Source organism: Podarcis melisellensis (assembly GCF_964234715.1).
Source record: "Podarcis melisellensis genome assembly, chromosome: 6".
NCBI lineage: Eukaryota > Metazoa > Chordata > Lepidosauria > Squamata > Lacertidae > Podarcis > Podarcis melisellensis.
The window spans coordinates 44044073-44071619 of NC_138538.1; the positions used below are offsets into that span (position 1 = coordinate 44044073).

Here is a 27547-nt window from a genome sequence, read left to right on the forward strand (position 1 = left end):
TTTATGTAGCTGTATTGTTTCATACTTTCTGGCTATCCCATGATCATATTATGAAGTACTGTAGCTGTGTTCTATGATACAAAACAAGCACTGCTAGGAGTTGTTTATTTTTGTTTTCCAGTGTATTTCTCATCAATTCAAAATTTGGTGAGGTGCAAGAAAAAAAAATCTGAAAATGTGGCTGAGAGAAAAAAGTTTGAGAACCACTGGAATAATTGCTAGTTGTGTCATTTTAATTTTGTAAATTTTATACCATTGCATTTCATACTGCCACCTCATGATTATTGGTAGTATGTGCTTAAAAAATTAAATTAATAATGATAAATAATATAGTACAGTGAACATGATGCCAGTAAATGCAATCTGTCTATCTGGTGACAGATGCAAAAAGCACTGTGTGTGTATGGGGGGGGGGGGACACAATTAATTTGTGGCAGCATGGCAAAATAGGGAATGTTGGTTTGATTGCCTTTGCAACAGGAATGCATTTCTTTCCCATTCACACCTGAACAATGGGTAAACTGTTTAACACCCACCCCTTTTTTAATGGTACCCTGTTTAAAATGCCAAAAAGGGGGATTCATGAAACTGTTTGTGGAAGTATACCTCTTTATTTCAGTTTAGTATAAATAACAACTATCAGCTGAAACTGTAGGTAGACTTAAGCAGAGTTTTCTGTTGCATCATTGACTGATCTAAAAACTTTTGAAAGGTGTAATGCTAAAATCTTAATAGACATCTTAAGAACTGAGCAAGCAATGACTCAGATTACCGTACATATCATAGAGGTGGCTATGTATGCTACAATCAAACAGCATTAACACAAAAGTGTGCATGAATAAGCAAATATTTAAAGTTGTCTCTACTTAAGCTACACAAACAATTGCCGTCTGTCACATTCATCTAAATTTAAATTGCTGAATGTGTTATCTACAAAAAAACAGGCAATTTCCTTCCAAAGCACTTACAAAGTGATATAACTAGACCAAACTAACCTCTGAACACAGGAAGCTATTCTTATTTAACATCAACTGGAAGAATGCTAGTTTAAAAATGCAGGAGATGAAAGGTTTCCACTATGCCAGGGCCCTCAGCCAATAAAGCAAGATGAGTGCCGCAACCCCAGAGTCGTCCATGGGTGGACCTAACAGTCAGGGGTCACTTTACCCTTACCTTTAAGTTGGGAATCCATTAACCAGCATACTCTGGGTTGAATTTATATTTAATAGCTAACCTGGTCGAATTTTTGGTCACAGAAATTTGAGGCGAAAACCATCATAATCACTCCCACATATTCTTTCCATGAACTGCTTGCACTTCTTCCCTCCAATTAGCAGCTTCAATCATTTTATTTAAAGTGATCAGAGCCAATCAGGCATCACAAGGAGCCTGGCATCAAATCACCACAACAAATCAGAGTCAAGACAATGCTCCCTGCTATTACTTTGAATTAGCAAGAATTGAATCCATTTTTAATACATCCCAAATATTTACTACACAGAGCTAATGGGGTGGGGGAATCTGTTGGGCGAGGACGGGGATTGGAGTTTAAGGCAATAGTTGAAGTGTGTGAGGTCGAGCACCCTCCTGTCAGTTGCATATTTTCCAGTGCCTTGTTATGAACCTAATATGTGGAGCTGCATTGTACTCCTTTCAGGAAGTTGTTTTACCAGCCTCTCAAGCCTTGGTTGCTATAGAAACAAGCCAATCAAGGTTGTTTCACCATGGCAGGGGAGAGAAGAGGATATATTTTACATACTGGTAAAGACCTTAAGAGCAGCAACTGAGCCCTCCAGTTTGACTCTGTGTTTTCTGTTAGCACCAACCATCATTTCCTTTAGAATACAATTCCAGGATTCATAAGCATCTTCATTCTTAACATCCACAATATACTTGATGCAGATACTGTTGCCTCCAAGGACAGAACAACATTTTTAGAGTAAAGAGCAGGTTTCCCTTCACCAACCTGTTGGTGCTGTTTTGTTTATCACCAATCATCCAATATTGGATCGATCATGGATGTGGGGGCCAACCTGGTGTGTATTACTCGGTTTGCATCGTGCTCCCTACTCAAGCTGGCAGAGATTGCTGGCATGGCATCTCTTCACATTTGGGGCTTGCTTAAATTATGGTTACCAGATGTCCCCATTTCCCAGGGACGGGATTTACAAATTTGTCCCTGGACAAAATCCGTCCCTGGAATGTCTCCGGATTTCATTTACTGTCCCCAGATTTATATTTTAAGTGTTGTAGATTAGTAGGGAATGAATGTTGCGTGATTGGTTCAACAGCACAAGGCACCTCATATGGGGACTTCCGGTGAGGCAAAATGGCAGACGCCACAGCAGCGAGCACCACTGATGCACACACACGCGCAACCCAAATCGAGCTGGGAGCGAGAGCACCTGGCTACCCAGCCGATTACCCAGCGGCGCTCTGGGGCCAGGAAAACCCTGGAGCCAATGCAGGTAGAAGGAAGAGAGAGAAAGAGGAAGGATAAAAAAAGGGGAGACCCGACCTTGCCGTGCTGCTGCTGCCACTGAGGAGGAGAGGTAAGAGAGCACCAGGAGGGCAAGGACACGTGGCCGAGCCCAGGCCCAACCTGAGCCTACTCCACGGCAGCTAGCACTCCAAGAGAGCAGGCCCAGGGCCCAGAGGAAGGCCGTGTGACAGAAGAGACCACAGAAGACAATATACCGTATTTTTCGCACCATAGGGCGCACCGGACCATAGGGCGCACCCAGTTTTTTTGGGGGGAAATAAAGGGGAAAAAATTATTTCCCCCCCAGGTGCGGGGCTGGGGCGGGGGAAGCTAGAGCTTCCCCCGACCCCAGCCCTCAAACAGGCAGCTCTCCGCAAGCAGCGGGAGCGCTCCCGCTGCTTGCGGAGAGGTCCGCGAAGCCTGGACGCGCTGAGCTCAGCGCGCCCAGGCTTCGGCATGCAGGCACCTCTCCGCAAGCAGCGGGAGCCCAGCGCTGGGCTCCTGCTGCTTGCGGAGAGGTGTGCGAAGCCTGGAGAGCATGAGGGGTTGGTGCGCACCGACCCCTCTCACTCTCCAGGCTTCAGCGAAAGCCTGCATTCGCACCATAGGACGCACACACATTTCCCCTTCATTTTTGGAGGGGAAAAAGTGCGTCCTATGGTGCGAAAAATACGGTATTACTTAATTTTTTTTATTTTTTTTTTAAATAATTTCCCCCCCCTTTTCAGGAAAAAAAAGTGTCCCCCGATTCTTTGAAAAAAATCTGGTAACCTTAAGTTAAACTGACCCTTAATTTTTAGCCCACACAAGTGGATGGCAGAGGAGAAGCAAAATGTTCTTCATCTCAAAATGGAGACACTGCCTCAGTAGTTTAATGAAGCCCCTGCTCACTTCCAGGTTTGTAAGTGTGTGTAGAAATGATTATTCAATCAATTAAATGTCCACAAAAGGTAACTGACAGTCATAATTGCCAATTACATAATCATATGTGAATACAATGATTTCTTAAAGATACTGATTCGTTCAAATAGCCTTGATAATGCCTACTGGTAACAATTTTAACTCTACTTCCTGAAAGCAGAGTTACTGTAAGCCACAGCGATTGTAAACATGTCACCAAAATCAGGGTTGCCAAATTATGATGCATCACAAAACAGACATAGTTCTGGTACATCAGTTAAGTCATGGTTTGGACATCATGACTGCCTTTTGCAGGCATAAGAATATTTGAAGAGCTCCTCAGAATCAGGCCAAAATTCCATCTAGTCCAGCCTCCTAGTGGCCAACCAGATGCCTATGGGAAGCCCACATGCAGGACTTGTGTGCGATGGCACTCTCCCCACTTGTGTACCACCTCTGATACTGGATATTCAACACCACCATCATGACTAGTAGTCAATGATAGCCTTCTAATAGAATCAAAGAATTGTAGAATTAGAAGGGACCCTGAGGGTCATCTAGTGCAAACCCTTGCAATGCAGGAATCTCAGCTAAAGCATCCATGGCAGATGGCCACCTAACCTCCAATTATAACAACATTATCCTTCAGTTAGTAACCCCCTTTTAAAGCTGTCCAGTTTGGTGGCTATCACTACATCCTGTAAGCAACTAATTCTACATTTTCCGTGTGTGCTGTGTGAAAAATTCCATTGTGTGCTATGTGAAAAAGTACTTCCAAGTACAATCACACAATTACTGGTTTGAGATAATCATAGGCTGCCCGATAACACGATGACGAACTACCACCTGAGCAAACCTTGAAAAGGTAGGAGGGAATCCACATGTGAAGCGGGAATGATTTTTATCAGAAAATATTTAGATTTACTGATTAAAAGCCAGCTGAGTATGGGGAACAAATGCTGGCAAAGAGCCTGGACCACATCTGAATAGCTCTAGTCTAGTTTGATACAAGAATTATAGTTATTTTTACACTTTTAAGAGTAGCAGTCACTTTTAAACACTTACAATTACAAAAAAAGAGCCTACTCATTTTTATACTGCCTCAAGTTCTTTGGAGCTTTCCAGTTTTCCCCACACTGAAACTTTCACAGTTTGAGAGCCACAGACATGATCATCAGAGCAGGGGCGGGGAGGGGGAGTGAAGAAAACAGTGCACAAAGAAAAAATATCAGTGCACACCTAATACCTATGGCATTTTTTACAACTAAATGAGGCCTGCCCTGGTTAAGTATTGTTTGCTACACAGGGTGTGGAATGCTAGATCAATTGGGTGATAGGTTTCTTTAACCACAGTAGCACCAAGAACAGGTTAAAGCCCATGCCAGGGTTAAAGTGAAAGCCCAACCAGATTTCTGTTTTAAGATGTCTAGGGGGAATTTGTAACAAAATGTTGCAGTGCTGAGTGCTCCTGTTCAGCGCTCCAGTCATCAAACCCCAGGATATTCCAATCTACTCCCCTTTCTATTCAATTTTCAATCATACACACCACTCAAGCCAATGTTTTGTATCTACTGAGCATGCCCAACCCTGATTTGGTTGTTCTGTGGTCCCCCCCCCCCAGCAAACCTTGAGGTTCCACAAGGTTCCTCCACATCTGCCAATACCTCCTTCTCGGGCATGTATGGTGCCATTTTGGTTTGTTAAGGATCTGCACTCACCTTGGAAATAGAGAGCCTGTTGTACTTGAAGAGTACAGAATAGAATCTTACCGAAGAAACTATGTAGATATCAGTACATGCAGCCTTTGAAAACATGACCTTTGGAACCAAGCTTAATAGTCTCTTTACTACCGTCAAGCTATGTATTATGTAATACCATCCAAGGAGGTCTTATCAAGATGGTGGGGCACATTTCTGCATGAGGAAAGATTAGAATGTTTTGGCTTATTTAGCAGAGAAATGGTAAGAGGCTTATTCACAGTGTGGAGAAAGGGGATACAGAAGTTTTTCTCTCTTGGTAGTAAAACTCAGGGTCACCTAATGAAACTGACTGGCAATCAATTCAGGATAGAAAAAATATAGTAGTACTTCATACAAACTATAATTAGCTTAGAAAGTTCACTGCCACAAGATTTGTTGATGGCCATAAAGGTGATGAGACAAATAGAGAAGACTGTCAATGGGTGTTATCTATGATAGTTAAATTCAGCCTCCAGATTGAGGCATCACCATCTCCTCTATTTCAGATTAATGCATTTCTGTGCTTGAAAAGTTATAATCAAAACCCACCCATGCACAAGAGGGAGGCACTAGCAGACTCAGGACAAACCTCAGGTTTCAGGGTACAAAAATATTTAGAGAGGGGGAAATCATTAAAAAGATACCCCTCAAAATAATAATAATCCAATAAAGACTTGATGGCTACAGGATGCTTACCGACTAAGGGGAGGTGGGCTGCAAAGCGGGTTGGAATGGAAATGGAATAGAGCAGCAAAGTAAGGAGGACAAAGGAAGAGAAGCACAACACAGGAATATTAAAAAGATTCAGAAAGTCCTATCACTCTGTCGATAGGTCATTTTCTAGTTGGCATAGAGAAGCAATGTCTAAATGTCCCCAGAGATGGAAGCGAGAGGAGTCATAAAAATCAATTAAGAAATTAACCACATTAACACAGCTAGGATTGAGCACAGGTAGGTCAACTTCCAAAATGGAGAACTGCCCTCCAAAACAGCCCATTGAGGAATGAGCATACTCAGTAACCACATAATGCTGATTGACTGAAGAGATGGAATGGATGGTATTGCAGTGGGGGACATGTCTGACTACACTGAACAGTGTTGCAGGTCCCACTTGTTGCTATTAATCCTAGGTCATATGTGGGCTGTAGAAAGGAGGGCTGTGTTCTCTTCATGCCCTTCTCATTGGTTTTAGCAATGCTCTGGCTATTGTACTCAGCAGCTGAAGTGGGATCTGATCAATTCTGCTATGGTAGTGTGGCCAGCCCACTAGTTCAGAGACCCACCCAACAGATTCTCGTATAACTAAAGGAATGGAAGCTCTGTAGAGGTCTGAAATGGGCTGCAGCTTCCTATCATAGGACCTGTGAAATGTTGGTTTGGGAAAACTTAATGAATAAAGTCCCAAAGGCTCTGAAGCTCCTCTTCTCCAAAGCATAGCATTGCAAATTTATGTAGCACAGCAGCACTTACAAAATGCTTTCAAAGCTTGTGATCTTACAAAACATGTCCTTAATTGCAATGGGATTAAAATCATGATGGAGCACAATTTAAACAGGGGGCTACAAAGGTAGATAGAAGTTTGGTGAGCAGTTGTTTTTGAGTGCTTGCATCATTGGCATTCCAAAAGTTCCAGGTCTCAGGAACTTAGCATTCCTATATAAAAGTTTGACTCCCTGCCCCCAAACTATTTTCATGTTCCTACTCTAACAAATTAATGCCTCTAGGCTTGGTGTAGGGAGAACATGTCACTTCTGCTTTCTCACTGAAAAGTATGTTTATGTGTTCACAGTTGCAAAATTATAATACTGTAAGTAGGAAATGATTTTGCATTATCTTAAAATAACTCCAGTTCAATTCAGCAAAAATGTTACCATATTGGTCAGCATCTTCTAAAGCATATTTTTGAGGCTGAACTACATATTGGCAAAATTACATGAAAGAGATTGAGAATTGCATTATTTTTAAGTCCCAGGATTTTTATTTTTATTTAAAACTTACTCCACATACAAAATTAGCACATTAGGGGCAGGGCTGGGAAAGGCTGGGATGCTAGTCTTCTGAAATGTTTCAGAAATTTTTACATAAGGTAGAACAGTACAGATAGGAAATAGCATTTTTATTCAGTGCGTTTTAGGAAAGCCTATTGTGATCTGGTTACACATGTAGTGCAGCTGATCTCCTTGTTTACTGAAGACTGATATACATCTAAGACAGAACTTGGGAGTGCCCAAGCACAGTGGCCTTGGGTAAGAAGAGGTATGGTGTGAGAGAAGGAGCATGTCAGAGAAGCAAGACATGACACACAGTTACTGCTGTGTGCTGGTCCCTCTAGCTAGCCAGAGGGCTCGTGGTTGTTCTATTAGTGCTCAGGTCTGCAGATGCTGCCATTAAATAAAATCTCTCTCATCCATTATTTGATTGTGGATGAGAAGGATGACATCGCTAACATTGTTATAGTTAAACAATTATATGACCTCACATAGATGTCTGAAGGCAGCCCTGTTTGGGGAAGTGTTTAAGTGTTTGTTTCATCCCTTTATATTTTGTTGGAAGCTGCCCAGAGTAGCTTGGATAACCCAGTCAGATGAGTGGGGTATAAGAAATATTTATTATTATTATTTACTGCTGGTACTACTAGATTGCTCTTTCCTAATCTAGTCCAACCCCTTGGGGGGGGGGGGGACTCAACACAGGCCAATCAAAATGGTATGGAAGTAGGCATTCCTTCAGGATGCTGAATCCAAGCCATGTAAGGCTTGTAAAGGTAAGCAGATGAACTTTGAACTGTGTTTGGAAACAAAATACAAGCTGCACAGTTTTTCAAATACTGGCGAGTGGTGTTCCCAACAATCAGTTATATATTTCACTAATTCCACTTCCAGACAGTATTCAAAAGCAGTCCCACATACAACACATTAGTCCATTCTGGAGGCACACCTGGGCTTCTAGTGACAAAGCTGGACATGGGAATATCCCCCAAAGCTGTAAGAAATCTTGGGGCAGGCACCAGTCAGTACCATGCCATCCAGAATAGGTTAAATCATCAAGCCACAAGCATCCACCTTAATGGGGCTGAATTTCAGTTAATTGGCCCTTATCCAGCCCGTTATCCTGTCTGGGCACCAGTTCAGAACTTCCACTGCTTCACCCAACTTGGATGAAAAAGAAATACAGCTGCGTGTCATCAGCATACTGATGCCAAGAATGAGCTCCCATGATTCTCATATTTCAGATTCTCTCTTAAAACACTTCCTCTGAAATATTTCTAAAATATTGGATACAGGTATCTCTTCTTCAGTAGAGTGAGAGACCAAGTCCTGGCCAGTGACTAATTTTTTTCTAGCATCAAATGTGCTGGCTGGTGACAGGGCTCTGATAACCTGTGAGATACTACAGGGGCAAAACTAGGCTTTATTTCACCTAAGTCAAAGACCCAGTTTGGCACACACCTTGACAGCATACTACAACATTTCCAGCAATATAGATTTCCTAGACAATTTGTGAGTAACTAAGAAAGCTGTTTTGATTACACAAATCCATACTAATAAGGAAGCGGAAATATTTTTATTGGACAGAATGCTGATCTTTTGAATCCCATTTGCATTCTTAAGTCACTATATTTCTTTAACACATACTGCACTCTGCCAAATTTCAGTTTAACCTACGAGAGTCCCCTTTGTGCCCCCTTGTTTATACTTTAAAATATCCAGTTTTGAACTGCATACGTAGGAAGCCTGCAATAATGTTATGAAGGTATTTAAGGCATCTCACTGCTCCCAAGTAACTGAAACTCCCATCCCTCAGTTTTCAATTGCCTATTATTAAACCACTTTGTCTCCTCTCCAATCAAATACACTTCATATCTCATTTCATTGCAGTTCCTTATTTCACCAGTAACATTCTATATCAGAGTAACATGCTTCAAAAACACTTCCACTGCAGTTCATATACTTCCTAAAGAAATAGGGGTAGGGTAAGGGGAACAGAATCTTGAGATGCCAGTGAACTATTAAATATGAAACCAATTACTACCATAATGGGGCTCTGCAATGGGACCAACATTGCTACCACATGCTACAGGGCATAACAACGAAGCAGAATTACACAGCAGTCATGCATGCATTTACCTCTAAAGCCATGAGGTCTGAAGTGCTCATTCTATATAGTGGAACAAGGTTTGTATTTCTTCTGCATAACTAGAAAATGATGACATCTTTATAAACATGAAAAATTGAACAGGAAACTCACAAAATTTCTCTCTTAAAAAACCCTTTAAAGCTTTTAAAAGCACTGGTCACACTGGCAACTTGAAAACTCTTCCTTTCCTCCAGCAATAGGTGCAGTTGACTTTCAGTAATCAGTACCAGTTTTGGATACTGCTTAATATTTTCCGTATATAGTGGTACCTCTGGTTACGAACTTAATTCGTTCCGGAGGTCCATTCTTAACCTGAGGTACTACTTTAGCTAATGGGACCTCCTGCCACCACCACCACCGCACGATTTCTGTTCTGGGTTAGCAGAGTCTGTAACCCGAGGTGTTTGTAACCTGAGGTACCACTGTAGCAATTTTGTGTTTAACAACGTGTATGTTTATAATACTCCTACTGTTTGTGTAGTCACACGGAGCAGAACTATTTTGTTTAGAATCATCCAAGCCCACATTAGGAAGTTCAGCAAGTTAATTCACTATCTATAGTGTCCATGCCAGACTCTCAAACACAATACAAACTTACACTGATTCCATCTGAAAAAGATACATTTTCAGCCCAACAACTTCAAACAATTCTGACCTTTCAAATATTCAAACCATGCTTCCAAACAGGATGTGCCCACATGCCAAGTCACAGGCTCTAACCAACTCCAGGAAACATGCATTTAACTTCAAATGCATACAAATTATCCTAATGAGTCCAATTGTTTACTCACATTAAATGTTTCTAGGACTGGAGCTTGAACCATAAGTTGATCTGAAACCTGCCTAGGGATATTGGAAACCTAGGAAAGTCATAGGTGGAGAAGCATCTATTAAGGTCTTCAGACAGTTGTCATTTCAGGAATCAAATCATTTTATAAATAAGTGCTTAGAAATCCACTTCAATAAAGATCAATCACACACAATAGTGAGATTTGTATATTTGTGTAAATGGCAACACACACAAATTATATTTCACCTGGCATATGAAGGAACTATCCCTGAAGTACAGCAAAAACAATCTCTGTAGGAAAGTGTTAAGTTTGAATAAGGGATTAAATTAGTATTATTAATCCTGCTGTTATTATTTTTACAGATGACACAGTTTGTAATTCAGCTACCAAAGAAAAAGAGAAACTGTAATACACTATAATCTAGATCTGAAAATGAGTTAAGTTGAATACACATATACGACTATAGTGCAACACAAACAAAAGTAGATATGCTTACATTTTAGGCAAAACACAGAAAACACTTGAGGGGTTTTTTGTAAATTCTATATGATGATAGTTAGACACTACCTTTATTAAATACAAAGTAATGTATAATTTTGAGTTGGGGAGAGATTTTCAGGGTGGAGTAAGTAAGGAGAAGGAAAAAATGTTGCTAAGACATGACAGAAACCCCTATCCTCACTTTGTAACAATCTTAAGAGAACAAAGTCATTCTGCATTCTTAATTATATTAGATTGTATCTGTAAAAAGACCTCAGGTTGCAACATGACATGCTGAGACCAAGAATGGTCTCTCCCTTTCAATACGTGTGACTCAGAATTTTTATAAAGTAAGGAGCTGAAGTAAAGAAAAACACATTAGCAAAGCAGGAGATTAATTTTAGACAAATAGCCAACTGAGAGTATTTCCCAGCAGCTGGTAGACTTAAGCATGTGAAATGCCTCTTCCATTCTGTTTTGAGACTGATACAAACTTCGGTTTCATCATGTTCAACATTTTTCCTTTTCTCTACACCCCCATTTTTTGTTTAACAACCAGTCTGAAGACTTATGATCAACTCAGAAGCTTGCATGATTTGTCATTCCAGCTGGTCTTAATAAAGGTACAGTGGAACCTCGGTTTTTGAACGTAATCCATTCCAAAAGAATGTCTCACTTCCAAAACGTTCGAAAACGTAAGCAATTACTTCTGGGTTTTTGACGTTCAGGTTCTGAATCGTTCAGCTTCTGAAACGCTCGAAAACAGAGATTCCACTGTATTCATGTTACTCTCTCTTTATTGAACTTTTCTAGTAAACCTGCAACCAAACAGATTCAGGCAAATGCTGGCTTCTATACTTTCAAGGAGAGAATGGCCACTAACTTGATCTGCAAAAAGTCTCTATGGTTGTAGCAAACTGCAGACGGGGGCTTCCAATGACAACCAGCAGCATCTTCCCCCAACCTCTATTTTGTCTCTCAAGTGTTATTTTGCTCTCAAATAACAAGTGTTTACTTGCATTCCAGTCTTAGACAGAGTTCTGGTGGACTTGAAAGCTTAGACAGTATATTAGTTTTGTGATTTTAAAACTGGTCCTAATAAAGGTACTGATTTACTATTCCAGTATGAAATTTATACTTTAGAGATCCAGTGTTTTATCTTATTTTTCACAGTCACCTCACTGACCACCAAGCAGGCAAACTAAATATTCTATGGAACAATTATTAGACCTGAGAGAGTCAGGAAGATAAGCTGAGAATAGCTGAATTGTTATCTACAAAGGCCAAGAAATGGCCTTCTTAGATATATGAAGCTAACACACTCCTGTCCCAATCACAGTGAGGGAGATATTACAAGTCACATCACCAGCTTTTTGAGGAAGGGCACACACAAAAGAAAATATGAGAAATTAAAAAAAGCAGCCATACAGCTGTGAGAAGTTAGGACAGAGGAGGGATGCATCCCAGGAACACCATAAAGGTTTGGATACTGTAGAACTAGAAAAAGTACACAATTATAGTGCAGTACCCATCAGCCCTAAGAGCTACAGTTAACCTGTACACAACATCTACTTGATTTTACATTGCTTACATCTGTCGAATCCTTTGCATGCAGACTCCCATTTCCTTCATTTTCTTTCTGTCTGTCCTATACTCCCTTCTCTAAAAGAAACCTTCAACTGCACACACAGAGGGAAATGGAAAAGGTGCCAGTGGTGGAACCCATCTTAGGTCCAGGCACTCACAAGCTGAAGACCATGACTCCAAGCCTTAGAATTATAAGTCATGCCTGAGGCAGGTGAAAAAGAGCAACTTCACACTAAAAAAGGAGAAAAGGCAGGTAAAAAAGAGCAACTTCTCACTAAAAATGGAGAAAAGGGAAGCACGATTTGGCTGAAAAGTTAGAGATTAATGAACAGAGGTTGAGTTTTTTGGATCCCACCCTCACCCAGGACCTGTGTAAAGTACAAATCAGCCTCACGCCACAATCTCCGGTGTTGACGCCAGTGCTTCTCAAAACAAAAGTTTACAATAGACGCTTCCCCAGCCAAAAAGCCTCACTGCCTCTTTCTAGAGGGAACGGCAGCTGAAAAGCCACTTTCTCCAGGGAACCCGGAAGCCCCAGAAACACGCCCCTGCCACCTTTGCACCTCGCCGCCCAGAGCCCCTCTTTCCTCCGCGCACCCGCCAGAGCTAGCAGAGGCGCGATGCTTCGGACCTCTCTGCGCCCGAGGGAACCCCGGAGGCGCCGCCGCCGCCGCGCTCGGAAAACACATGGGCGGCCGCCGCTGCGCCTCCGAAAGGCGGGGATTCTGCCCGCGGACAACCGCACCTCTAGGCGCTCGAGGAGACACACCCCCAGCCGCCCCACGGCAAGGCAGCCTGGCGCGGGCTCCCTCGGCCCCCCCCTCTCCGAGCAACTCCGCCCCCCCCCCAGGTCGAAGCACCTACCTGAGGAGGCTGGAGAGCGGGTGCCCCCCGCCGCTGCCGCTGCCACCTCCGCCGCCGCCCCCCGAGGACCCGGAGCCGCCGCCGGAGCCGAAGCCCGAGCTGAGGCGCTTGCCCGAAAGCAGCTTCTCCACGGCGGGGAGGTTCCCGGTGCGGGCGGCCTCCAGCAGCTCCTGCTCTTTCCCCATGGCCCGGCCCCGGCCCGGGAAGCCAAACCCCCCGCCTCTATACTACTACCCGTCTTCGGCTGCCGCCGCCGCCGCCGCTGCCTCAGCCCAGCCGGCGCGTCCTTCCGGGGCGGAGCCGAGGAGGCCACGCCCCCTCGCCGAGCGGCGCCTGCCCCCAGCAGTACCCAAGACAAGGAGGGAGGAAGGGAGCCTGGGTTATACATAGACATACACACACACGCTGGCAATTCCCTTTCATTCAGTGGCTGCTTCCTGAAAGAATGAGGTAAGGCAAGGTAAAAGTGGGAGGCTACTACCCTTCCCCCACTACGATCACACGGAACGTCCCCGTCACTTTCGGCCATCTGCAAGAAATATCGAAGGGTCCGCTTCAAGTCCACAGCAGGAGGAAAAGGACAAAGGGGCTAAGAATCTCCCCACAAACGACGTCCTTGGGGGGGGGGGGGACCAGACAACAGCAACAACAACCAGCAACTTGTGAGGCAGCTGTCGAGCGATCTTCACAAGTTGCTGGTTGTTGTTGCTGTTGTTTGGTCCCCCCCCCCTCCGGACGTCGTTTGTGGGGAAACCTGCGTGTAGATTGTAACGTATGGCCATCGTACACGTAGATATTTCGCTGCATGTGGGCATGCAAGGCAGCTGCAGTTGGGCACAGCTCCCACCTATGGAGGCAAAACATCTATAGCTGTTAATGACCAAGTGGTTACCCAGCAAATTGCACCTTCTGCATTGGAAATTGGTAACGTTTGAATCAGCCTTGCTAGCCAGTCTGCATGTTACCCCAGGGGTAGTCAATGTTGTGCCTTCCAGATGTTGGAAGAATGCAGCTCCCGTCCGCCCCAGCTACTAGGCCTAATGGTCTGGGACTATGAGAGTTGTAATCCAGCATCAGGGAGAAACAATGTTGTTTACCTCTGTTACCCTCTCAGGCTCTGTTTTACTTTTAATCCTGGAATTTTAGAGTGAGGGGTGGAGAAATCAAAGCCTAAGGACAGTAGTAGGCTGTGTAAACTATGAAAAGCAGTAGCTGAAATAAACATGTTGGCAGATGCTTCAGTACCTTTACAATGCATTGTTGGCCAATGCAGCGTTTGTTTTATTTCAAAGTAGGATTTTTCTGCTCAGTGTTTACTTTCTGACTTATCTAGTTAGAGGGTCATAGGACTGAGACTGAAAATACTTCGCCTGAGCAGTCATTTTTAGTGTGGTTTCAGAGAAACTACACTCACACACTTTCCCCTGCTCTGCAGCTAGAACTAAAATAGCCCTCTCAGCCTGGACAAGGGAGCAAACAAGAGAATTGGAGTAGACCAGACACAAAACCAGCAGCACAGAGGCGGCAGGGAGTTTTCAGACAGCCCTTGCCACGCCTGTTTGATTTCAGCAGCATGAAACACACACACATACCTTGCTCATGAGCTGATTGAAAGGAGATAAAATCCTGCTGCCTTGGCTGTGTGCCCTGCAAAGAATTTATTCCCACCACTCTGATCATCAAGTGATGTCACCATGATAGGCCTGTAGGCCAGAGGTTCCCAGCTCTACTTCCAAGTGCAGCTGCCACTTGAAGTGGCCAGTACTGGACCAAAGCAGAAAAGCAGCTCCCTAGGCTTTTGCCCATCTATTCCATGCCTCTCATATATTCCATTAGATTTTGTTATTTCCCAAGGTGCCCTAGAGCCTCCCAAGGTGCCCTAGGGACTGGTGTCCTTTACTGTGAGCCTGTGTGGCTAGAGTGTCGGACTAGGACTAGTAGACCTAAGCTGAAAACTTTACTTATATCATGAAGCTCTCTAGATAACCTTGGCAACTCATTATGGATTATCTTCTTTGGCAATCACTTGGAGCCGAGTAAGATTGTCTTCCATGAACACGGTCTTAACTGTGGGTCCGTAAGTGACTGTGGAGGCCAATTCTGGATCCACACATCCTTCCACAGTGGGGAAGGTTTCCAGGTGGGAGTTGATCATGGTGAGTGTTTACCAAACATGCCTTCCTCTTAGCAAGTTTCTCCCTTTTGTCCTGCGTTCAAACGTCTTCATAGTCCGTGACACCTTTGGTAAAGGCTGTTCTCCCATTGGAGCCCCCGCAGGCCAGTGTTTCCCAATTGTTGGTATTTATCCTACTTTTTTTAGATTTGCCTTGAGAGAGTCTTCAAACCTCTTTTGTTGACCACCAGCATTACTCTTTCCATTTTTAAGTTTGGAATAGAACAGTTGCTTTGGAAGACGATAATCAGGCATCCAAATAACACGACCAGTCCAACGATGTTGATGTTGAAGAATAATTGCTTTGACACTGGTGATCTTTGTTCCTTCCAGTACACTGGCATTAGTTTGCCTGTCTTCCCAAGTGATACGTAGATTTTTTTGGAGGCACCGTTGATGGAATCTTTTGAGGAGTCAGAGGTGGCATTTATAAGTGGCCAATGTTTCACAAGCGTACAGTAAGGTTGGTAGTACAATAGCTTAGTAAAGAAGCATTTTGTATTCCCTGCAAATAGGAATAGCCAATGCTAGTCCTAAGGGACGCGGGGGCGCTGTGGGTAAAACCTCAGCGCATAGGGCTTGCCGATCGCATGGTCGGCGGTTCGAATCCCCGCGGTGGGGTGAGCTCCCGTCTTTCGGTCCCAGCTCCTGCCCATCTAGCAGTTCGAAAGCACCCTTAAGTGCAAGTAGATAAATAGGTACCGCTTTATAGCGGGAAGGGAAAACGGCGTTTCCGTGTGCTGCGCTGGTGCCGGCTCACCAGAGCAGCTTCGTCACGCTGGCCACGTGACCCGGAAGTGTCTCCGGACAGCGCTGGCCCCGGCCTCTTAAGTGAGATGGGCGCACAACCCTAGAGTCGGACACGACTGGCCTGTACGGGCAGGGGTACCTTTAATGCTAGTCCTACTCTGAGTAGATCCATTTACATTAATCCATTTACATTCACAAGCGTGCAGTAAGGTTGGTAGTACAATAGCTTTGTAAATAAGCATTTTAGATTCCCCGCAAATAGGAATAGCCAATTCTAGTCCTACTCTGAGTTGATCCATTTACATTAATGGGTATGACTTAGTTCCATTAATTTCAGTGGACTTGGTTAGAGTCAACTCTGTCTCTTATTCCATCCTACCTGTTGTGAGGAGAACCATTTATGCCAACTTGAACTTTATTTACATGTAATAATAAATAAATAACCCAGCTGCCTCATAGTTTTATGTGGGGAAGTAGGCACATGCTCATTCCACATAACAACACTGAAAATAATGTATGAGATAAGCCTCGTATTGATATTATTTCAGTTCTTTTGAGAATTATATCACAAACATACATACAGTAAGGTATGTCTATGTGTGACATTGTGTGTGTGTGTGTGTGTGTGTGTGTGTGTGTACACAAATAATGACCTTGAAAACTTTGGGGTTGTTTTCAAATTAGCTCTGAAACTGAGGACATACAATAGTTTTAAGAATGTTTAAGTTAGAGCCATTGTTGTTCACAGAATGCACAGTTTTCCTTTGTTCTACGATTTCTGGTCAAACAGGTTTTGATGCACAACAAAACCTTGCGAAACCTGATTGACCAGAAGCAATAGCGGGACAGGAGGGTGTGTGTGTGTGTGTGTGTGTACATACTGCAAGCAATTACAGCAGTCTTCAACTTTCTAAAATGTACAGTCTGCCTCCATAAGTCCTTGCTGATTGTCCCTCCCCCCTTAAAATAACTTTGTGGTGAAACTGTGGTGATTTTGTTCTATGCTTGATTTTGCTTTAAAAAGAAAAGTGTGCTACTGTTGCTTTGTTGTCTACATAGCTCCAAGTGGAGGGCCTATTTCACCTAGGGTAGCAGTGATTTGATGCCTACACACCTTACTATGATAACAATAGCCACACTGCAAGAATTAGTGGTTCTTGTGACTTGTCAGGATGCTAGTCAGCTTGTATATGAATGCCTCCAGCCCAACAATTATATTAAATGTGTTTATATACCATTTTTCATCCCCAAGTACTGCTTTTCTTTCATCTGACATTGAATGTGTACTCATAAACTTGCTTTATGCAGAACACACCTTTAATGGTCTTAAAGGTAAAGGTATCCCTGACCATTAGGTCCAGTCGCAGACGACTGTGGGGTGCGGCGCTCATCTCACTCTATAGGCCAAGGGAGCTGGCGTTTGTCTGCAGACAGCTTCCAGTTCATGTGGCCAGCATTACTAAGCCGCTTCTGGTGAACCGGAGCAGTGCACGGAAATGCCATTTACCTTCCCACCGGAGCGGTACCTATTTATCTACTTGTACTTTGACCTGCTTTCGAACTGCTAGGTGGGCAGGAGCTGGGACTGAACAACGGGAGCTCACCCTGTCACGGGGATTCGAACCACCGACCTTCTGATCGGCAAGCCCTAGGCTTTGTGGTTTAGACCACAGCTTACCTAGACTATCAGACCAAAACTGTAGATAGGCAGACAATGACAAACATATCCTTCACTCTAAAGTATCTCTATATAAGCAAATGTTAAGCATCATGCAGGCAAGGAACTCAACAGCATTTAAAAACCAACAGTTTACGTTCTGTACATGAGCTTTCTGATTTCTTTGTATTCTCTAGTAAAGCCATGATGCATTACCCCCTGAAAAAATCTTGACACAAAATGTGTTTCCTTCTTTATTTTATTGGTTTAACTTTAATGCATTTTTGTGTTTCTGTGATGTCATTCAAAGTGATTTACAATTTTAAATACTAAACGAATGTACAAATATAGAAGAAAATTCTCCTCAGTTGGATAAAGTGTCTCATCAGGAGTTCTGATTAATCATCCTGCCTCTTACAACTCCGCCATTACTTATTGTAGAGGGCATGGTCTCACACACCTGTTTTGTTTTCTCATCTTTAACTAAAAGCTTTTACTTATTTATGCACCCCATTACCACCGCCCCACCATGTATCTAAATACCAAGTCAATTAAAATACTTCAGTTTACCTACTGGTAGCTATGTACAAGCCTAAAAATGGGACTGGACTCAACTACCGGTAACTGGTCCTGCCAGCAGAAGCCCGCAGAAGGACTGTTGATAGTGCAACAAGGCTTTATCCCCTTTGTCCCCCTGCATGCCACTGTGCTTTTGGGGGTCAGGATTTTTTTAATTAATTTTTTAAAGAAAAAAACCCAGAACAGCATATAGGAGGAGGAGAGGAGAGATAATTCTGTCAGGCACAACTGATCTTAGTGCTATGTTGAATTCCCCCATAGAAAATTATGTTTTGTTTCAATATAAACATATGCTGATGTTAGTTTGTACAGTTACTAGATCTAGATGTTTACTTGGTTACTGTTTCATTAACTCAGAATGGTTACACCATAAGAGTACTTTTTATTTAAGAAGCCAGCTTTGATTTAGTTTGTCCCTCTATTTAAATCTATAGCCAGTTTCCCTAAACACATTTAGTTAACACTCACCAACTATGCCCCAAAGACTTGCAGTTTTCACTCAGGTCTTTCTTCTGGAGTCTCTCAGGCTTCTATCAGGACTTCGGCCACCATCTTCACCTAGGTCCAGGACTCTCCTCCTTGAGGCACTTGCATTCAGCAACATCACTGACTCTTGGCTTCAGAACTCTCTCAAAGGCTGTCTCTGGGATGCTTCCTTTCCCCCATATACCTCCTCAGCTCCATTTAGTGTTCTTGTCTTCTCTCAGACTCATAAGCCTTTAAGTCTAAATGCCCTCCCCCTGGCTCCAGCTTCCAGCTCTATTGCTGTTTCTTACACTAACTGACTTGTGACCCATCCACCCGCCAACTTGAACTGTGGCTTGAGGTGGCCCTTTTATTTCTAACTGCAGCCAATCACTTCAGACTTGGGTGGAATTCTCCCCTCTCACCAGACCCCAACTCTAGTCCAATGGGATGAGACAAAATGTCCACTGACCTGACCCATCAAATCACACCAGTTTTCAAACCCCCAGTGACAGCATTTAAAGTCAGAACCTCATTCCCAGAGCTACCTTTTAGACAATGTACGGTAATGTGACAGTCAGTCACCCACTAACCTTCTGTTGATACCTTGCATATAAGGTCACATCCATGCAATACATTTGACGTACATGGCATCCTCCAAAGAATTGGGAACTGTACTTTCTTATGGGTGCTGAAACTATAGCACCTTGGGGGGTAAACTACAGTTCTCAGGATTCCTTTGTGGGAAGTCATGTGCTTTAAATGTATGGTTTGGTTGGCTACCAAAGAACAACTGAATGGCCTCCTCAGAGAGGCTTCCCAGGTGCCTGCATTATGGTCTTTTTGGTGGCAGGCAAAGAAATATAGATCCTCAAGTGTTTTATTTTATTTTATTTTTGTATATAGTTCAACAATCCCAAACTTTGAGAAGTCAGTAGTTATAAAGGTGTGCTGATCTGTCATAGAACAACCCCACTGAAGAAGATAACAGTGGTTACTCAGACCTCATTGCTGGTTGCGAAGAGGCCCCTATGACAGTTCAGGCTTCAAGGCCCCCAAAATGTAGGTCCATCACTGGCCATGGCAACAAATAAGTATGGTCCAAAGTCATGTGCGTCCTTGAATTGCAGCCACCTTTACGGTCTTGGGTTCTGTGTTTTGGTCATGACTAGCTGCCTCAAAGAAGACTTATCAACATGTCCAAAGATGCACAAGTTGGTGAACAGATGCACATTTTAAAGATCCACCATCCACTTTGATATTCAAGTTCAGTTTAAAAATAAGCCAGCAACCCAAAAGTCCCCTTGCCCAGTGGCTGCTACTCTCCCTGTGCGATGCTCTGCAGCATTTCCACTGTTTAAACGGGAATACAGTATTGTTGTTTTCATTGAAGCCGACTGAGACGGTCGCCTTTCTGACATTTTTCACCGTGCAGCTCATCTATTTCCCCCTTCCTATGCTTGGGCGTGATGTGTTGCTATGGAAACAGAGACCGGAGGTGGAGGACGCATCTCCGATGACGTCACCAGAGCGCGACAGATCCTCCTCCTGGGAACAATGGCTGAAGCTGCGGAATCTCGTACGGAGAATGCTGTTCTTCCGCCCGCTGTATCTTCTCCGTCTCCCGCGGAGGAGTCCTCTAACCTCGCCGCGGAATTAGCCGAGGGGCAAGAGAAGGCTCCTGTGGTGGTGAAGGAGGAGGCGCAGGTTCGAGAGGTGTGTAGAAGAGAAGGAAGCGACGCTCACATTAACCCTTTTTTCCTTCGACTTGCTCTTCAGCTATTCTTTTCTTGTTTGGGGGGGTCGATGGGCTGCTGCTAAATTCCTACTTGAAAGGTGGTTGGATTTCCCCTCCCCGGTTCCCTGGGCTCCAACTGCCCATATTTATCAGAGACAGCATCTCTCTGGTAATTCTTGCCAGAATTAAGAAAAGACTTAACAAATTAGTTATGGCATAAGCTTTACAGGACAAAGTATCCACTTCATCATATACATGAGAAGTTATCCACAGTTGCAGGTAGACATATAAGCAAAGAGGGGATTTTGAACAGCGAGATTAGAGGGAAATGGACTACAGAAAGTACACCCATTCACAATTCAGTTAGAGCGGGGACGGGGAACCTATAGACCATCCTAGGACTAAAGCTCCTCTCATCTCTGAACACTGCCATTCTGCCTTCTTATGGGAGTTGGGAGTCCAACCACATGTAGAGGGCTACAGGTTCACCACGGCTGAATTAGACCTTAAATGTCTGGGAAATGGACAGACTGACCCTGTTACTCCTGCCATAAAGTGTCACTTTGCTTATTTTGCATTCAGGCTCTATGTTCATCATCACTGGCTGTAATCTTGTGTTTCATTTACTTCTCTTTTCCCTCCTTACCATCTCACCTCCCCATGTGTTGCATTAATGCAATACAGTAAAGGATAACGCTCAGTGCATCTGATGAATTTATATATTGTTTGAGGCATTTATTCTTTAGCCAAAAATGCTCCTACAGCAGCTTACAAAGGAAAGGGGAAGGGCCATAGCTCATTGGTAGAGCATATGTTCCTATGACAGTTCCCACTCTTCAGCATAATATCTAAAAGACATAGGAAGAAAAAGGGCTGGAGAGGGAGGGAGGAAAACAAGCTCAGGCCCTAGTTCTTAATTGACTTATAGGATCTATAACTTCATCTGTTCGTGCACATTCTGTCTTGTACCCCTTCTCCTGATCAGATCCAAGTATGGAGCAAATAACAGTGCCTAAGCCAGGATGTCAGGGCTGCTACTGCACCATACTTCTTTCTGCACTTGGAATCTATGAAAACTTATGTCAAAATAAATCTGTTAAGCTTTTAAGGTGCCACAAGACTCTGTTGTTTTTACTGCAATGCTGAATAGTAAACATAACCTCCCTAGAAACTGGTAAATCTTGTCCATCTTGCCTTCTGGTCATGTCTTTTTTTAACATATTTTTGTGTGCATAAACACACTGCCCGAGGTATCTTCAAATTCAGTCTTGTTTGGACTTCCATTTCCTCATCATCACAACTGCCTTTCCAGATTGATGGCTGTGTTCAAGGTGGTTATTCTGTAAGGATTAAACTTTAAGGGCAGTACTTTAAGTAGCTCCAGTAGTGCAATGACTTTTGGCTGTGCAGTGGAACTTCACATCCATCTCCTCTGCCTGTGGTTCCCCCAAACCTCCAGAACAGATTTTTTTTGGGGGGGATGGAATTGCATGGGGAGAAGAAAAGAAAGGGAAGTTCCATTTTGCACAAACAGAAATCCTTGCGCTAACAGAACCACTTTGTTGGGTACCACCTTGTTACATGATAAATTAAAATAGTGTAACAGCATGCACAGAATACCCTTTAGTTATGTGTAAGGGGACAGGGTGCTTCTTGCATGATGACTCTTGGAATAATAATTGTTTTTTATACGAAAGTTAGTATTTTATCAGTGAAATGCCGAAGGGTATGTCTACTCCCCCCACCTCCCGCATGCTTCCATGCTGTGTAACACACTGATCGAAATAAAATCTCAACATTGGAGAGAGAAGGAATAATATTTTTTTTTAAGTTCAGTTGTTTGAAGAAGTTGAAATCTTGTTCTATCTTTTGTTTAATAAATTATGCAAGTCACGGCATGTATGTGGCAATATAGAGAGTGGAGCTAATAATAAAAATAATGAAAATCTTTTGCACCTGACAACTTTAATTAGAAACTATAACTATAACCAATCTGAACATACCAACACTATAGCCAAGCTGAACAAGTTTTTTTAAAATACTAGATTAAAACAGAGTACGAAGAAACAGAGGAGTCTACTTCACAGCCTTGTGCAGCCAAGAAAATAAAAATAGAGATAAAGGAGAAAAAAGAGAAAAAACATAAAGTAGATGAAGATGAGATTCAAAAAATGCAGTAAGTAATCTTACATCTACATGACATAAAGCTTTTTATTAATGCTAAATGGTTTGTATAATAGGAGGCTTGTAAGATAAGCTGTAATGTCTTGTAGATAAACTGTTCTGTTGATTTCCCTGCCTTTTGGGGGGTGGGTGGGAAGGAAGTGGTACTGAGGCTGCAACCCTATGCATACTTACTTGGGAGTAACTAGTGAGACTTACTTTGGAGTAAGCATGCATAGGCTCAGACTGGAAATTAAATTTACAACCAAGAAATACCGAGGTAGCAATCCTATACACATACCTGGGAGTAAGTCCCATAAAAAACTTGTAATTTGTATGTGATTGTTAGTGCTTGGATTTTGATGATGTTTTTATCATATTTTTGTTATAATTTATTTTCTCAGAATGGCTTTGGAAGGAGCCCTGCTCTTGAAAAGTGTCATAAAAGCTGCATAAATTTAAAAAATTGGTCTTAGTGGGACAGTTTTGAGTAGGCATGTATAGGATTGAATGATTAATACTGTAACATAGGAAGGAATAATTATCGTGTGGCACTGCCCAATACTCTCCCCTTCCAGATTCTTTCTTTCAAACGAAGTACTTTACCATTGTCTTTCCCCAACTTCACAAGCTATGCAGTTTTGTAGCTATAAAGATGTGTATAGGGTAAACGTGTTGTTTCTAAATCTGGGGTATAATTGGTCTTTTCTTTCTAGAATTCTTGTTTCCTCTTTCTCTGAAGAACAACTAAATCGTTACGAGATGTATCGCCGGTCAGCTTTTCCTAAGGCTGCTATTAAACGGGTACGGTTCTGTTCCAATTCAATTTAAAGTAAAGGAGCTTGGCCAAGTTGTATTTTATGATGTACAAATACTGTCAATCAGCCATGTCCGCTTCCTGCATGCTATATAAAATTCCCCTCTTCTTTCCTTTTTGTTCCCACCCATCCCACACCAGTCAGATAGTACTGTATTTTTCGCCCTATAGGGCGCACCTAGTGTTTTTTTTGGGGGGGGAATAAAGAAAAAATATTTATTCCCCCCCCCCCGGCGTGGGGTTGGGCTGGGGGAAGCCCGAGCTTCCCCAGCCCCCAGAACAGGCTGCTGTCCACAAGCCTTGGGAGCCCGGTGGGAAGTCGTGCTGGGCTCCCAAGGCTTGCGGAGAGCTGCCCGAAGCCCGGGGCGCGCTCCGCTGCGCTCCCCAGGTTTCAGGCTGCAGGCTGCTGTCCGCAAGCTTTGGGAGCCCGGTGGGAACTCCCGTGGGCTCCCAAGGCTTGCAGATGGCTTTAGCGAAAGCCCCATAGGACGCACACACATTTTCCCTTCATTTTTGGAGGGGGAAAAGTGCGTCCTATAGGGCGGAAAATACTGTATTCTGCACCCACTGAGCTAGCTCTGTACTCATTGGATTGTTTTGGCAGGCCCTCTTCCCATCCCTATTTAGGACACATGACGACTTAGCAGGATACAACCCAATAGATGCAATATTTCCGTTACACAGATTATGAATTTTAAACCTCAGTCTGACATAAACTATGCTGAAACCCTGTGGCAGCACAGTTGTCATTGCCAGTAATGTTTGTGATTGGAACATAAAGAATTTAACCCTTTAAAATCAAATTATCATTCCCCTCCTCAGCTGATCCAGTCAATTACTGGAACCTCTGTCTCTCAGAATGTAGTTATCGCCATGTCAGGAATTTCCAAAGTCTTTGTTGGAGAGGTAGTAGAAGAAGGTGAGTAACAGAAGAATATTTAAAACTTGTATCGAGTTAAACAGGTTTTCTGTAATCCTTTATTCTGAAATATTATTGCAGTTCTTCATTTCTATGAATTTGCAATAGCTTAGTAGTTTTAAGAGAAATATGGCTATTAACCCAGTGTAACAGTATGAATAATTTACCTAAGCACTTGCTTTCTAAACACAAAAATAGGATGTTACCCATCCTATCCTATGTATGTGCCCAATTTTCTACCCAGTGGTAGGGAATCCTTATTCAATTTTATCTAAATTCTCCTCAAATGGAAGAATTGTTAAGCCACTTGAGTTTATCTTTTAAGTTTTGGAAGCATAGTAATAGTATGTGGTACAGTGGTACTTCTGGATGTGAACGGGATCCGTTCCGGAGCCCCGTTGGCATCCTGAAGTGAACGCAGCCTGAGTCTGCGTGTGCGCGGGTCGCCGCTTCCGCACATGCACGTGACGTCATTTTGAGCGCATGCGCAAGCGGCAAAACCCGGAAGTAACGCATTCTGTTACTTCCGGGTCGCCGCGGAGCGCAACCCGAAAACGCTCAACCCAAAGCTACTGCAACCCGAGGTATGACTGTACTCCATTCCCCCCTCCCAAGAAGTTAAACTGCTGTTTTGACATTTTGATTCTCAGATGCAAGTTATAGTATTTACATAACTATATAAACTGAGTATCTACTAAAGTAGAGTCAACTGCTTTGGGGAGGAATTCAGGATCAGGAGATTGTTCTGTCAGTGCAAGCATTTCTGCTCGCATAATGGAACAATCTCTCCTCTCTTCTGCCCATGTGCTCTTCTGTGGGATCTCCTGAACCTCCAGAATGCATGAAGGTGGAAAACACTTGTTGTGCTAGTGGGAGTCCTTGCACTGACTAGTTGAATCTGACCTTTTGTTAGTCCATTTAGTCCATCGGCTAAATACTAGTATGCCTGGTTGTTAGAATGTAAAGAAATATACACACGTATCAACTACTTTTAAAGCTAAAATGTTTGTAGATTTTGTAACCAAATGGGGGTATGTAAGATGTATTGAACCAACAAACTGATTTAAATACTTCTTTGTTTTCAGCACTAGATGTATGTGAAAAGTGGGGAGAATCACCCCCTCTGCAGCCCAAACACATGCGTGAAGCAGTCAGACGATTGAAGTCACGAGGGCAGATCCCAAATTCAAAATACAAAAAAATTATTTTTCACTGAAGAGGAGATTGGTGAAGAGTCTTCAGTGGGATGAAGATCATTCACCTTTGAATAAGTGTAAATAACTTTTGCAAATGGTGGCTTCAGATTGCTTAAAGCCATCTAAACGTATATGATCTTACGGGGGAAACATTTAATAAACTACTTATGAAATTCTAGGTCATTCTGATAGAAGTTATACTGCATGCTATATTTGGACTGAGTACAGAAACATTTAAGTATGCAGTCAATAAACTGTATAAAACATTGCTATCGTAAGTTTATACTTATTGAACATAATCAAGTACCTTTTGGAGAGAACAAAGGCAACTAAATAAGAAAATTCTTGTTGCTAAGAATGAAATGTAATGGCAATCATCTCTAATAAAGGAACTACTTTTAAATATGTTTTTCTTGAGACTAATGTTTGATTCTGCATCCAGTTCTCTGATATTAAACTTACAAGTTGTGTGAAATATAAGACCTGGTCAACGCAAAACTCCTAGAGTGTGCCATAATCAAATCGAGCAGGCAGGCACAGCTCCAAAAACCAATAAAGAGCTACCTAAAGTAATGGATGCAGTTGTGTAATGACTTTGCCTTTGATGTTTTCTAGTAAAGGTAGGACAAATATGCTTCACTGGAAAATATGTTCATAATATGTACCATTTATCAATTCATATTGCCAAGCACGGTTCGCCTTTTGTAGCTGCAGCAACAGCAATAAAAGGATAAGCTGCTGAATATCAGATCGATAGCCTGACTATGATGCTGGAAAGTTAAAACTTGAGAAATAAATCAACAGAAACAGAGTTAATCAATTTAATTTATAACTCAGAAGTGGTTCACAGAACCAATACAATCATAGGAGGAAAAAGTATATTGCAGCAAAATCCAATACTGTTGAATGCTTTAGTTTAGATTCAAGTCAGCCTTGTACCCAGTACTCTACCTGTGCTTGTAGCATTCCTGGTCATAGTTACAGCAGGAGCCACAAAAAACTAGGAGAGCCTTGCAACAAGTAAGAATCCCTTGGTATATAAGTTACGGTATTACAAAGTAGTAAGTCTTGCTCTTCACTTCTTTTTACATTTAAATATAGCACTGAAAAAAGGGAGTGTCTTTAAGAACAGAACAGTAATGCAGTTTAGTAGTCCAGCGTCTCAGTATCAGCTTCAGTGGATTTCCTCCCTATTCCAGTAGTAAAAGTAGAGGAATAAATTAATCCTCAGTTGGGGGGAAGCATCTGGACCATCATGCCCACCACAGTAAGCTGATAAGCAAGGCTCTTCCTACCATCAGTAATTAAAACCAGACAAGTCACACCATAAACTTAACATACCAGTATATCTTCGCTATGCTTTGCCTTATTTTAAGCCCCCCAAAAGATACTGGAAACTGCTAAAAAACTATTTTCAGCAGGACAAAAATACATGAACTGCATTGTGCAGTTAAATTCTGTGTACCATTCTGTCTCTTCATGTTTTAACATGCTGCATTTTGCAACAAAAGATAAGATATATTTTTTTTAGCATTCAAGTTAAGAAAAAGCAGTGGGTGGCCTATATAAAATCTAACCATGGCCAAGACTATTTTTGCTTCTTTCTTAGCAATAGAAGATATGCATATGCAGAATTGTTTACTGAAAGTTCAGGTTTGTTGGACTGCATGATCAGCAACTGCATGTAGTGAAAAATACTCTATGTGTAGTACACTTAACAACTAGTTGTTTGCTTGTTGAATTCACAGAATGTGCATGACTATACTTAAGATGTATTAATTTGGTGTGTTGTTTTGGTACTATACTACAAATAGTATGAACTGCACTGTCAACCCCATAAAGATAAATTTTACAGACTTCAAAAACAGTTCTGTTCATTAGGCAAGAGTGGTTTTATACATACTATTTTAATAGAGTTTTTCTGCCACTGCATTAAAGAAGGGCTGCCCCACTTGGGCATTTTCCAATATGGAGAGGGTGATTCATGCTTACTCCAGTGTGTGGCCTGGGATTGAAGGGAGTGTTTTAAATAGGATGCCTTAGGAAAAAGGCATCAGCCATAGTTCACTGCACAGAAAATGAACAAGCAGAAGCTACAGCACATGCAGCC

General features: G+C 42.6%; 2 protein-coding genes across 14 annotated transcripts in view; one reads left to right on the forward strand and one right to left on the reverse strand.

The window, feature by feature from the left end:
* Positions 1 to 13242, reverse strand: part of ANKS1A (ankyrin repeat and sterile alpha motif domain containing 1A) — a 120141-nt gene extending 106899 nt beyond the window's left edge. For 5 of the 11 annotated variants that reach the window (XM_081915544.1, XM_081915543.1, XM_081915541.1 and 2 more), the window contains exon 1: positions 12981 to 13242. In XM_081915544.1, coding sequence (XP_081771670.1) covers positions 12981 to 13165 — 185 coding nt within the window. In that variant the 5' untranslated portion in view covers positions 13166 to 13242. The remainder of the gene's footprint in view (positions 1 to 12980) is intronic. The other 6 variants (XM_081915545.1, XM_081915548.1, XM_081915546.1 and 3 more) reach the window with 2 other exon arrangements.
* A 134-nt stretch (positions 13243 to 13376) lies between these two features.
* TAF11 (TATA-box binding protein associated factor 11) lies at positions 13377 to 26084 on the forward strand. Of its 3 annotated transcripts, none has more exons than XM_081915633.1 (6): positions 13377 to 13430; positions 20094 to 20320; positions 22388 to 22518; positions 23222 to 23309; positions 24145 to 24241; positions 25327 to 26084. In XM_081915633.1, the coding sequence occupies exons 2-6, from the start codon at positions 20162 to 20164 to the stop codon at positions 25455 to 25457; spliced, it is 606 nt and encodes a 201-aa protein (XP_081771759.1). In that variant the 5' UTR covers positions 13377 to 13430; positions 20094 to 20161; the 3' UTR covers positions 25458 to 26084. The 3 variants fall into 3 exon arrangements, with proteins under 3 accessions (XP_081771759.1, XP_081771757.1, XP_081771758.1); XM_081915631.1 differs by having other exon boundaries at positions 13391 to 13430; positions 20040 to 20320; XM_081915632.1 differs by lacking the exon at positions 13377 to 13430 and having other exon boundaries at positions 19665 to 20320.
* Positions 26085 to 27547: the final 1463 nt, after the last annotated feature.

Excerpts from the sequence above, each read along its gene's own strand:
- TAF11 (XM_081915631.1), top strand. The coding sequence starts at position 20,084 with ATGGAAACAGAGACCGGAGGTGGAGGACGCATCTCCGATGACGTCACC. Across the intron at positions 22,519-23,221 it reads GATGAGATTCAAAAAATGCA|AATTCTTGTTTCCTCTTTCT; the intron begins GTAAGTAATCTT and ends TTTTCTTTCTAG. Across the intron at positions 23,310-24,144 it reads CTAAGGCTGCTATTAAACGG|CTGATCCAGTCAATTACTGG; the intron begins GTACGGTTCTGT and ends TCCCCTCCTCAG.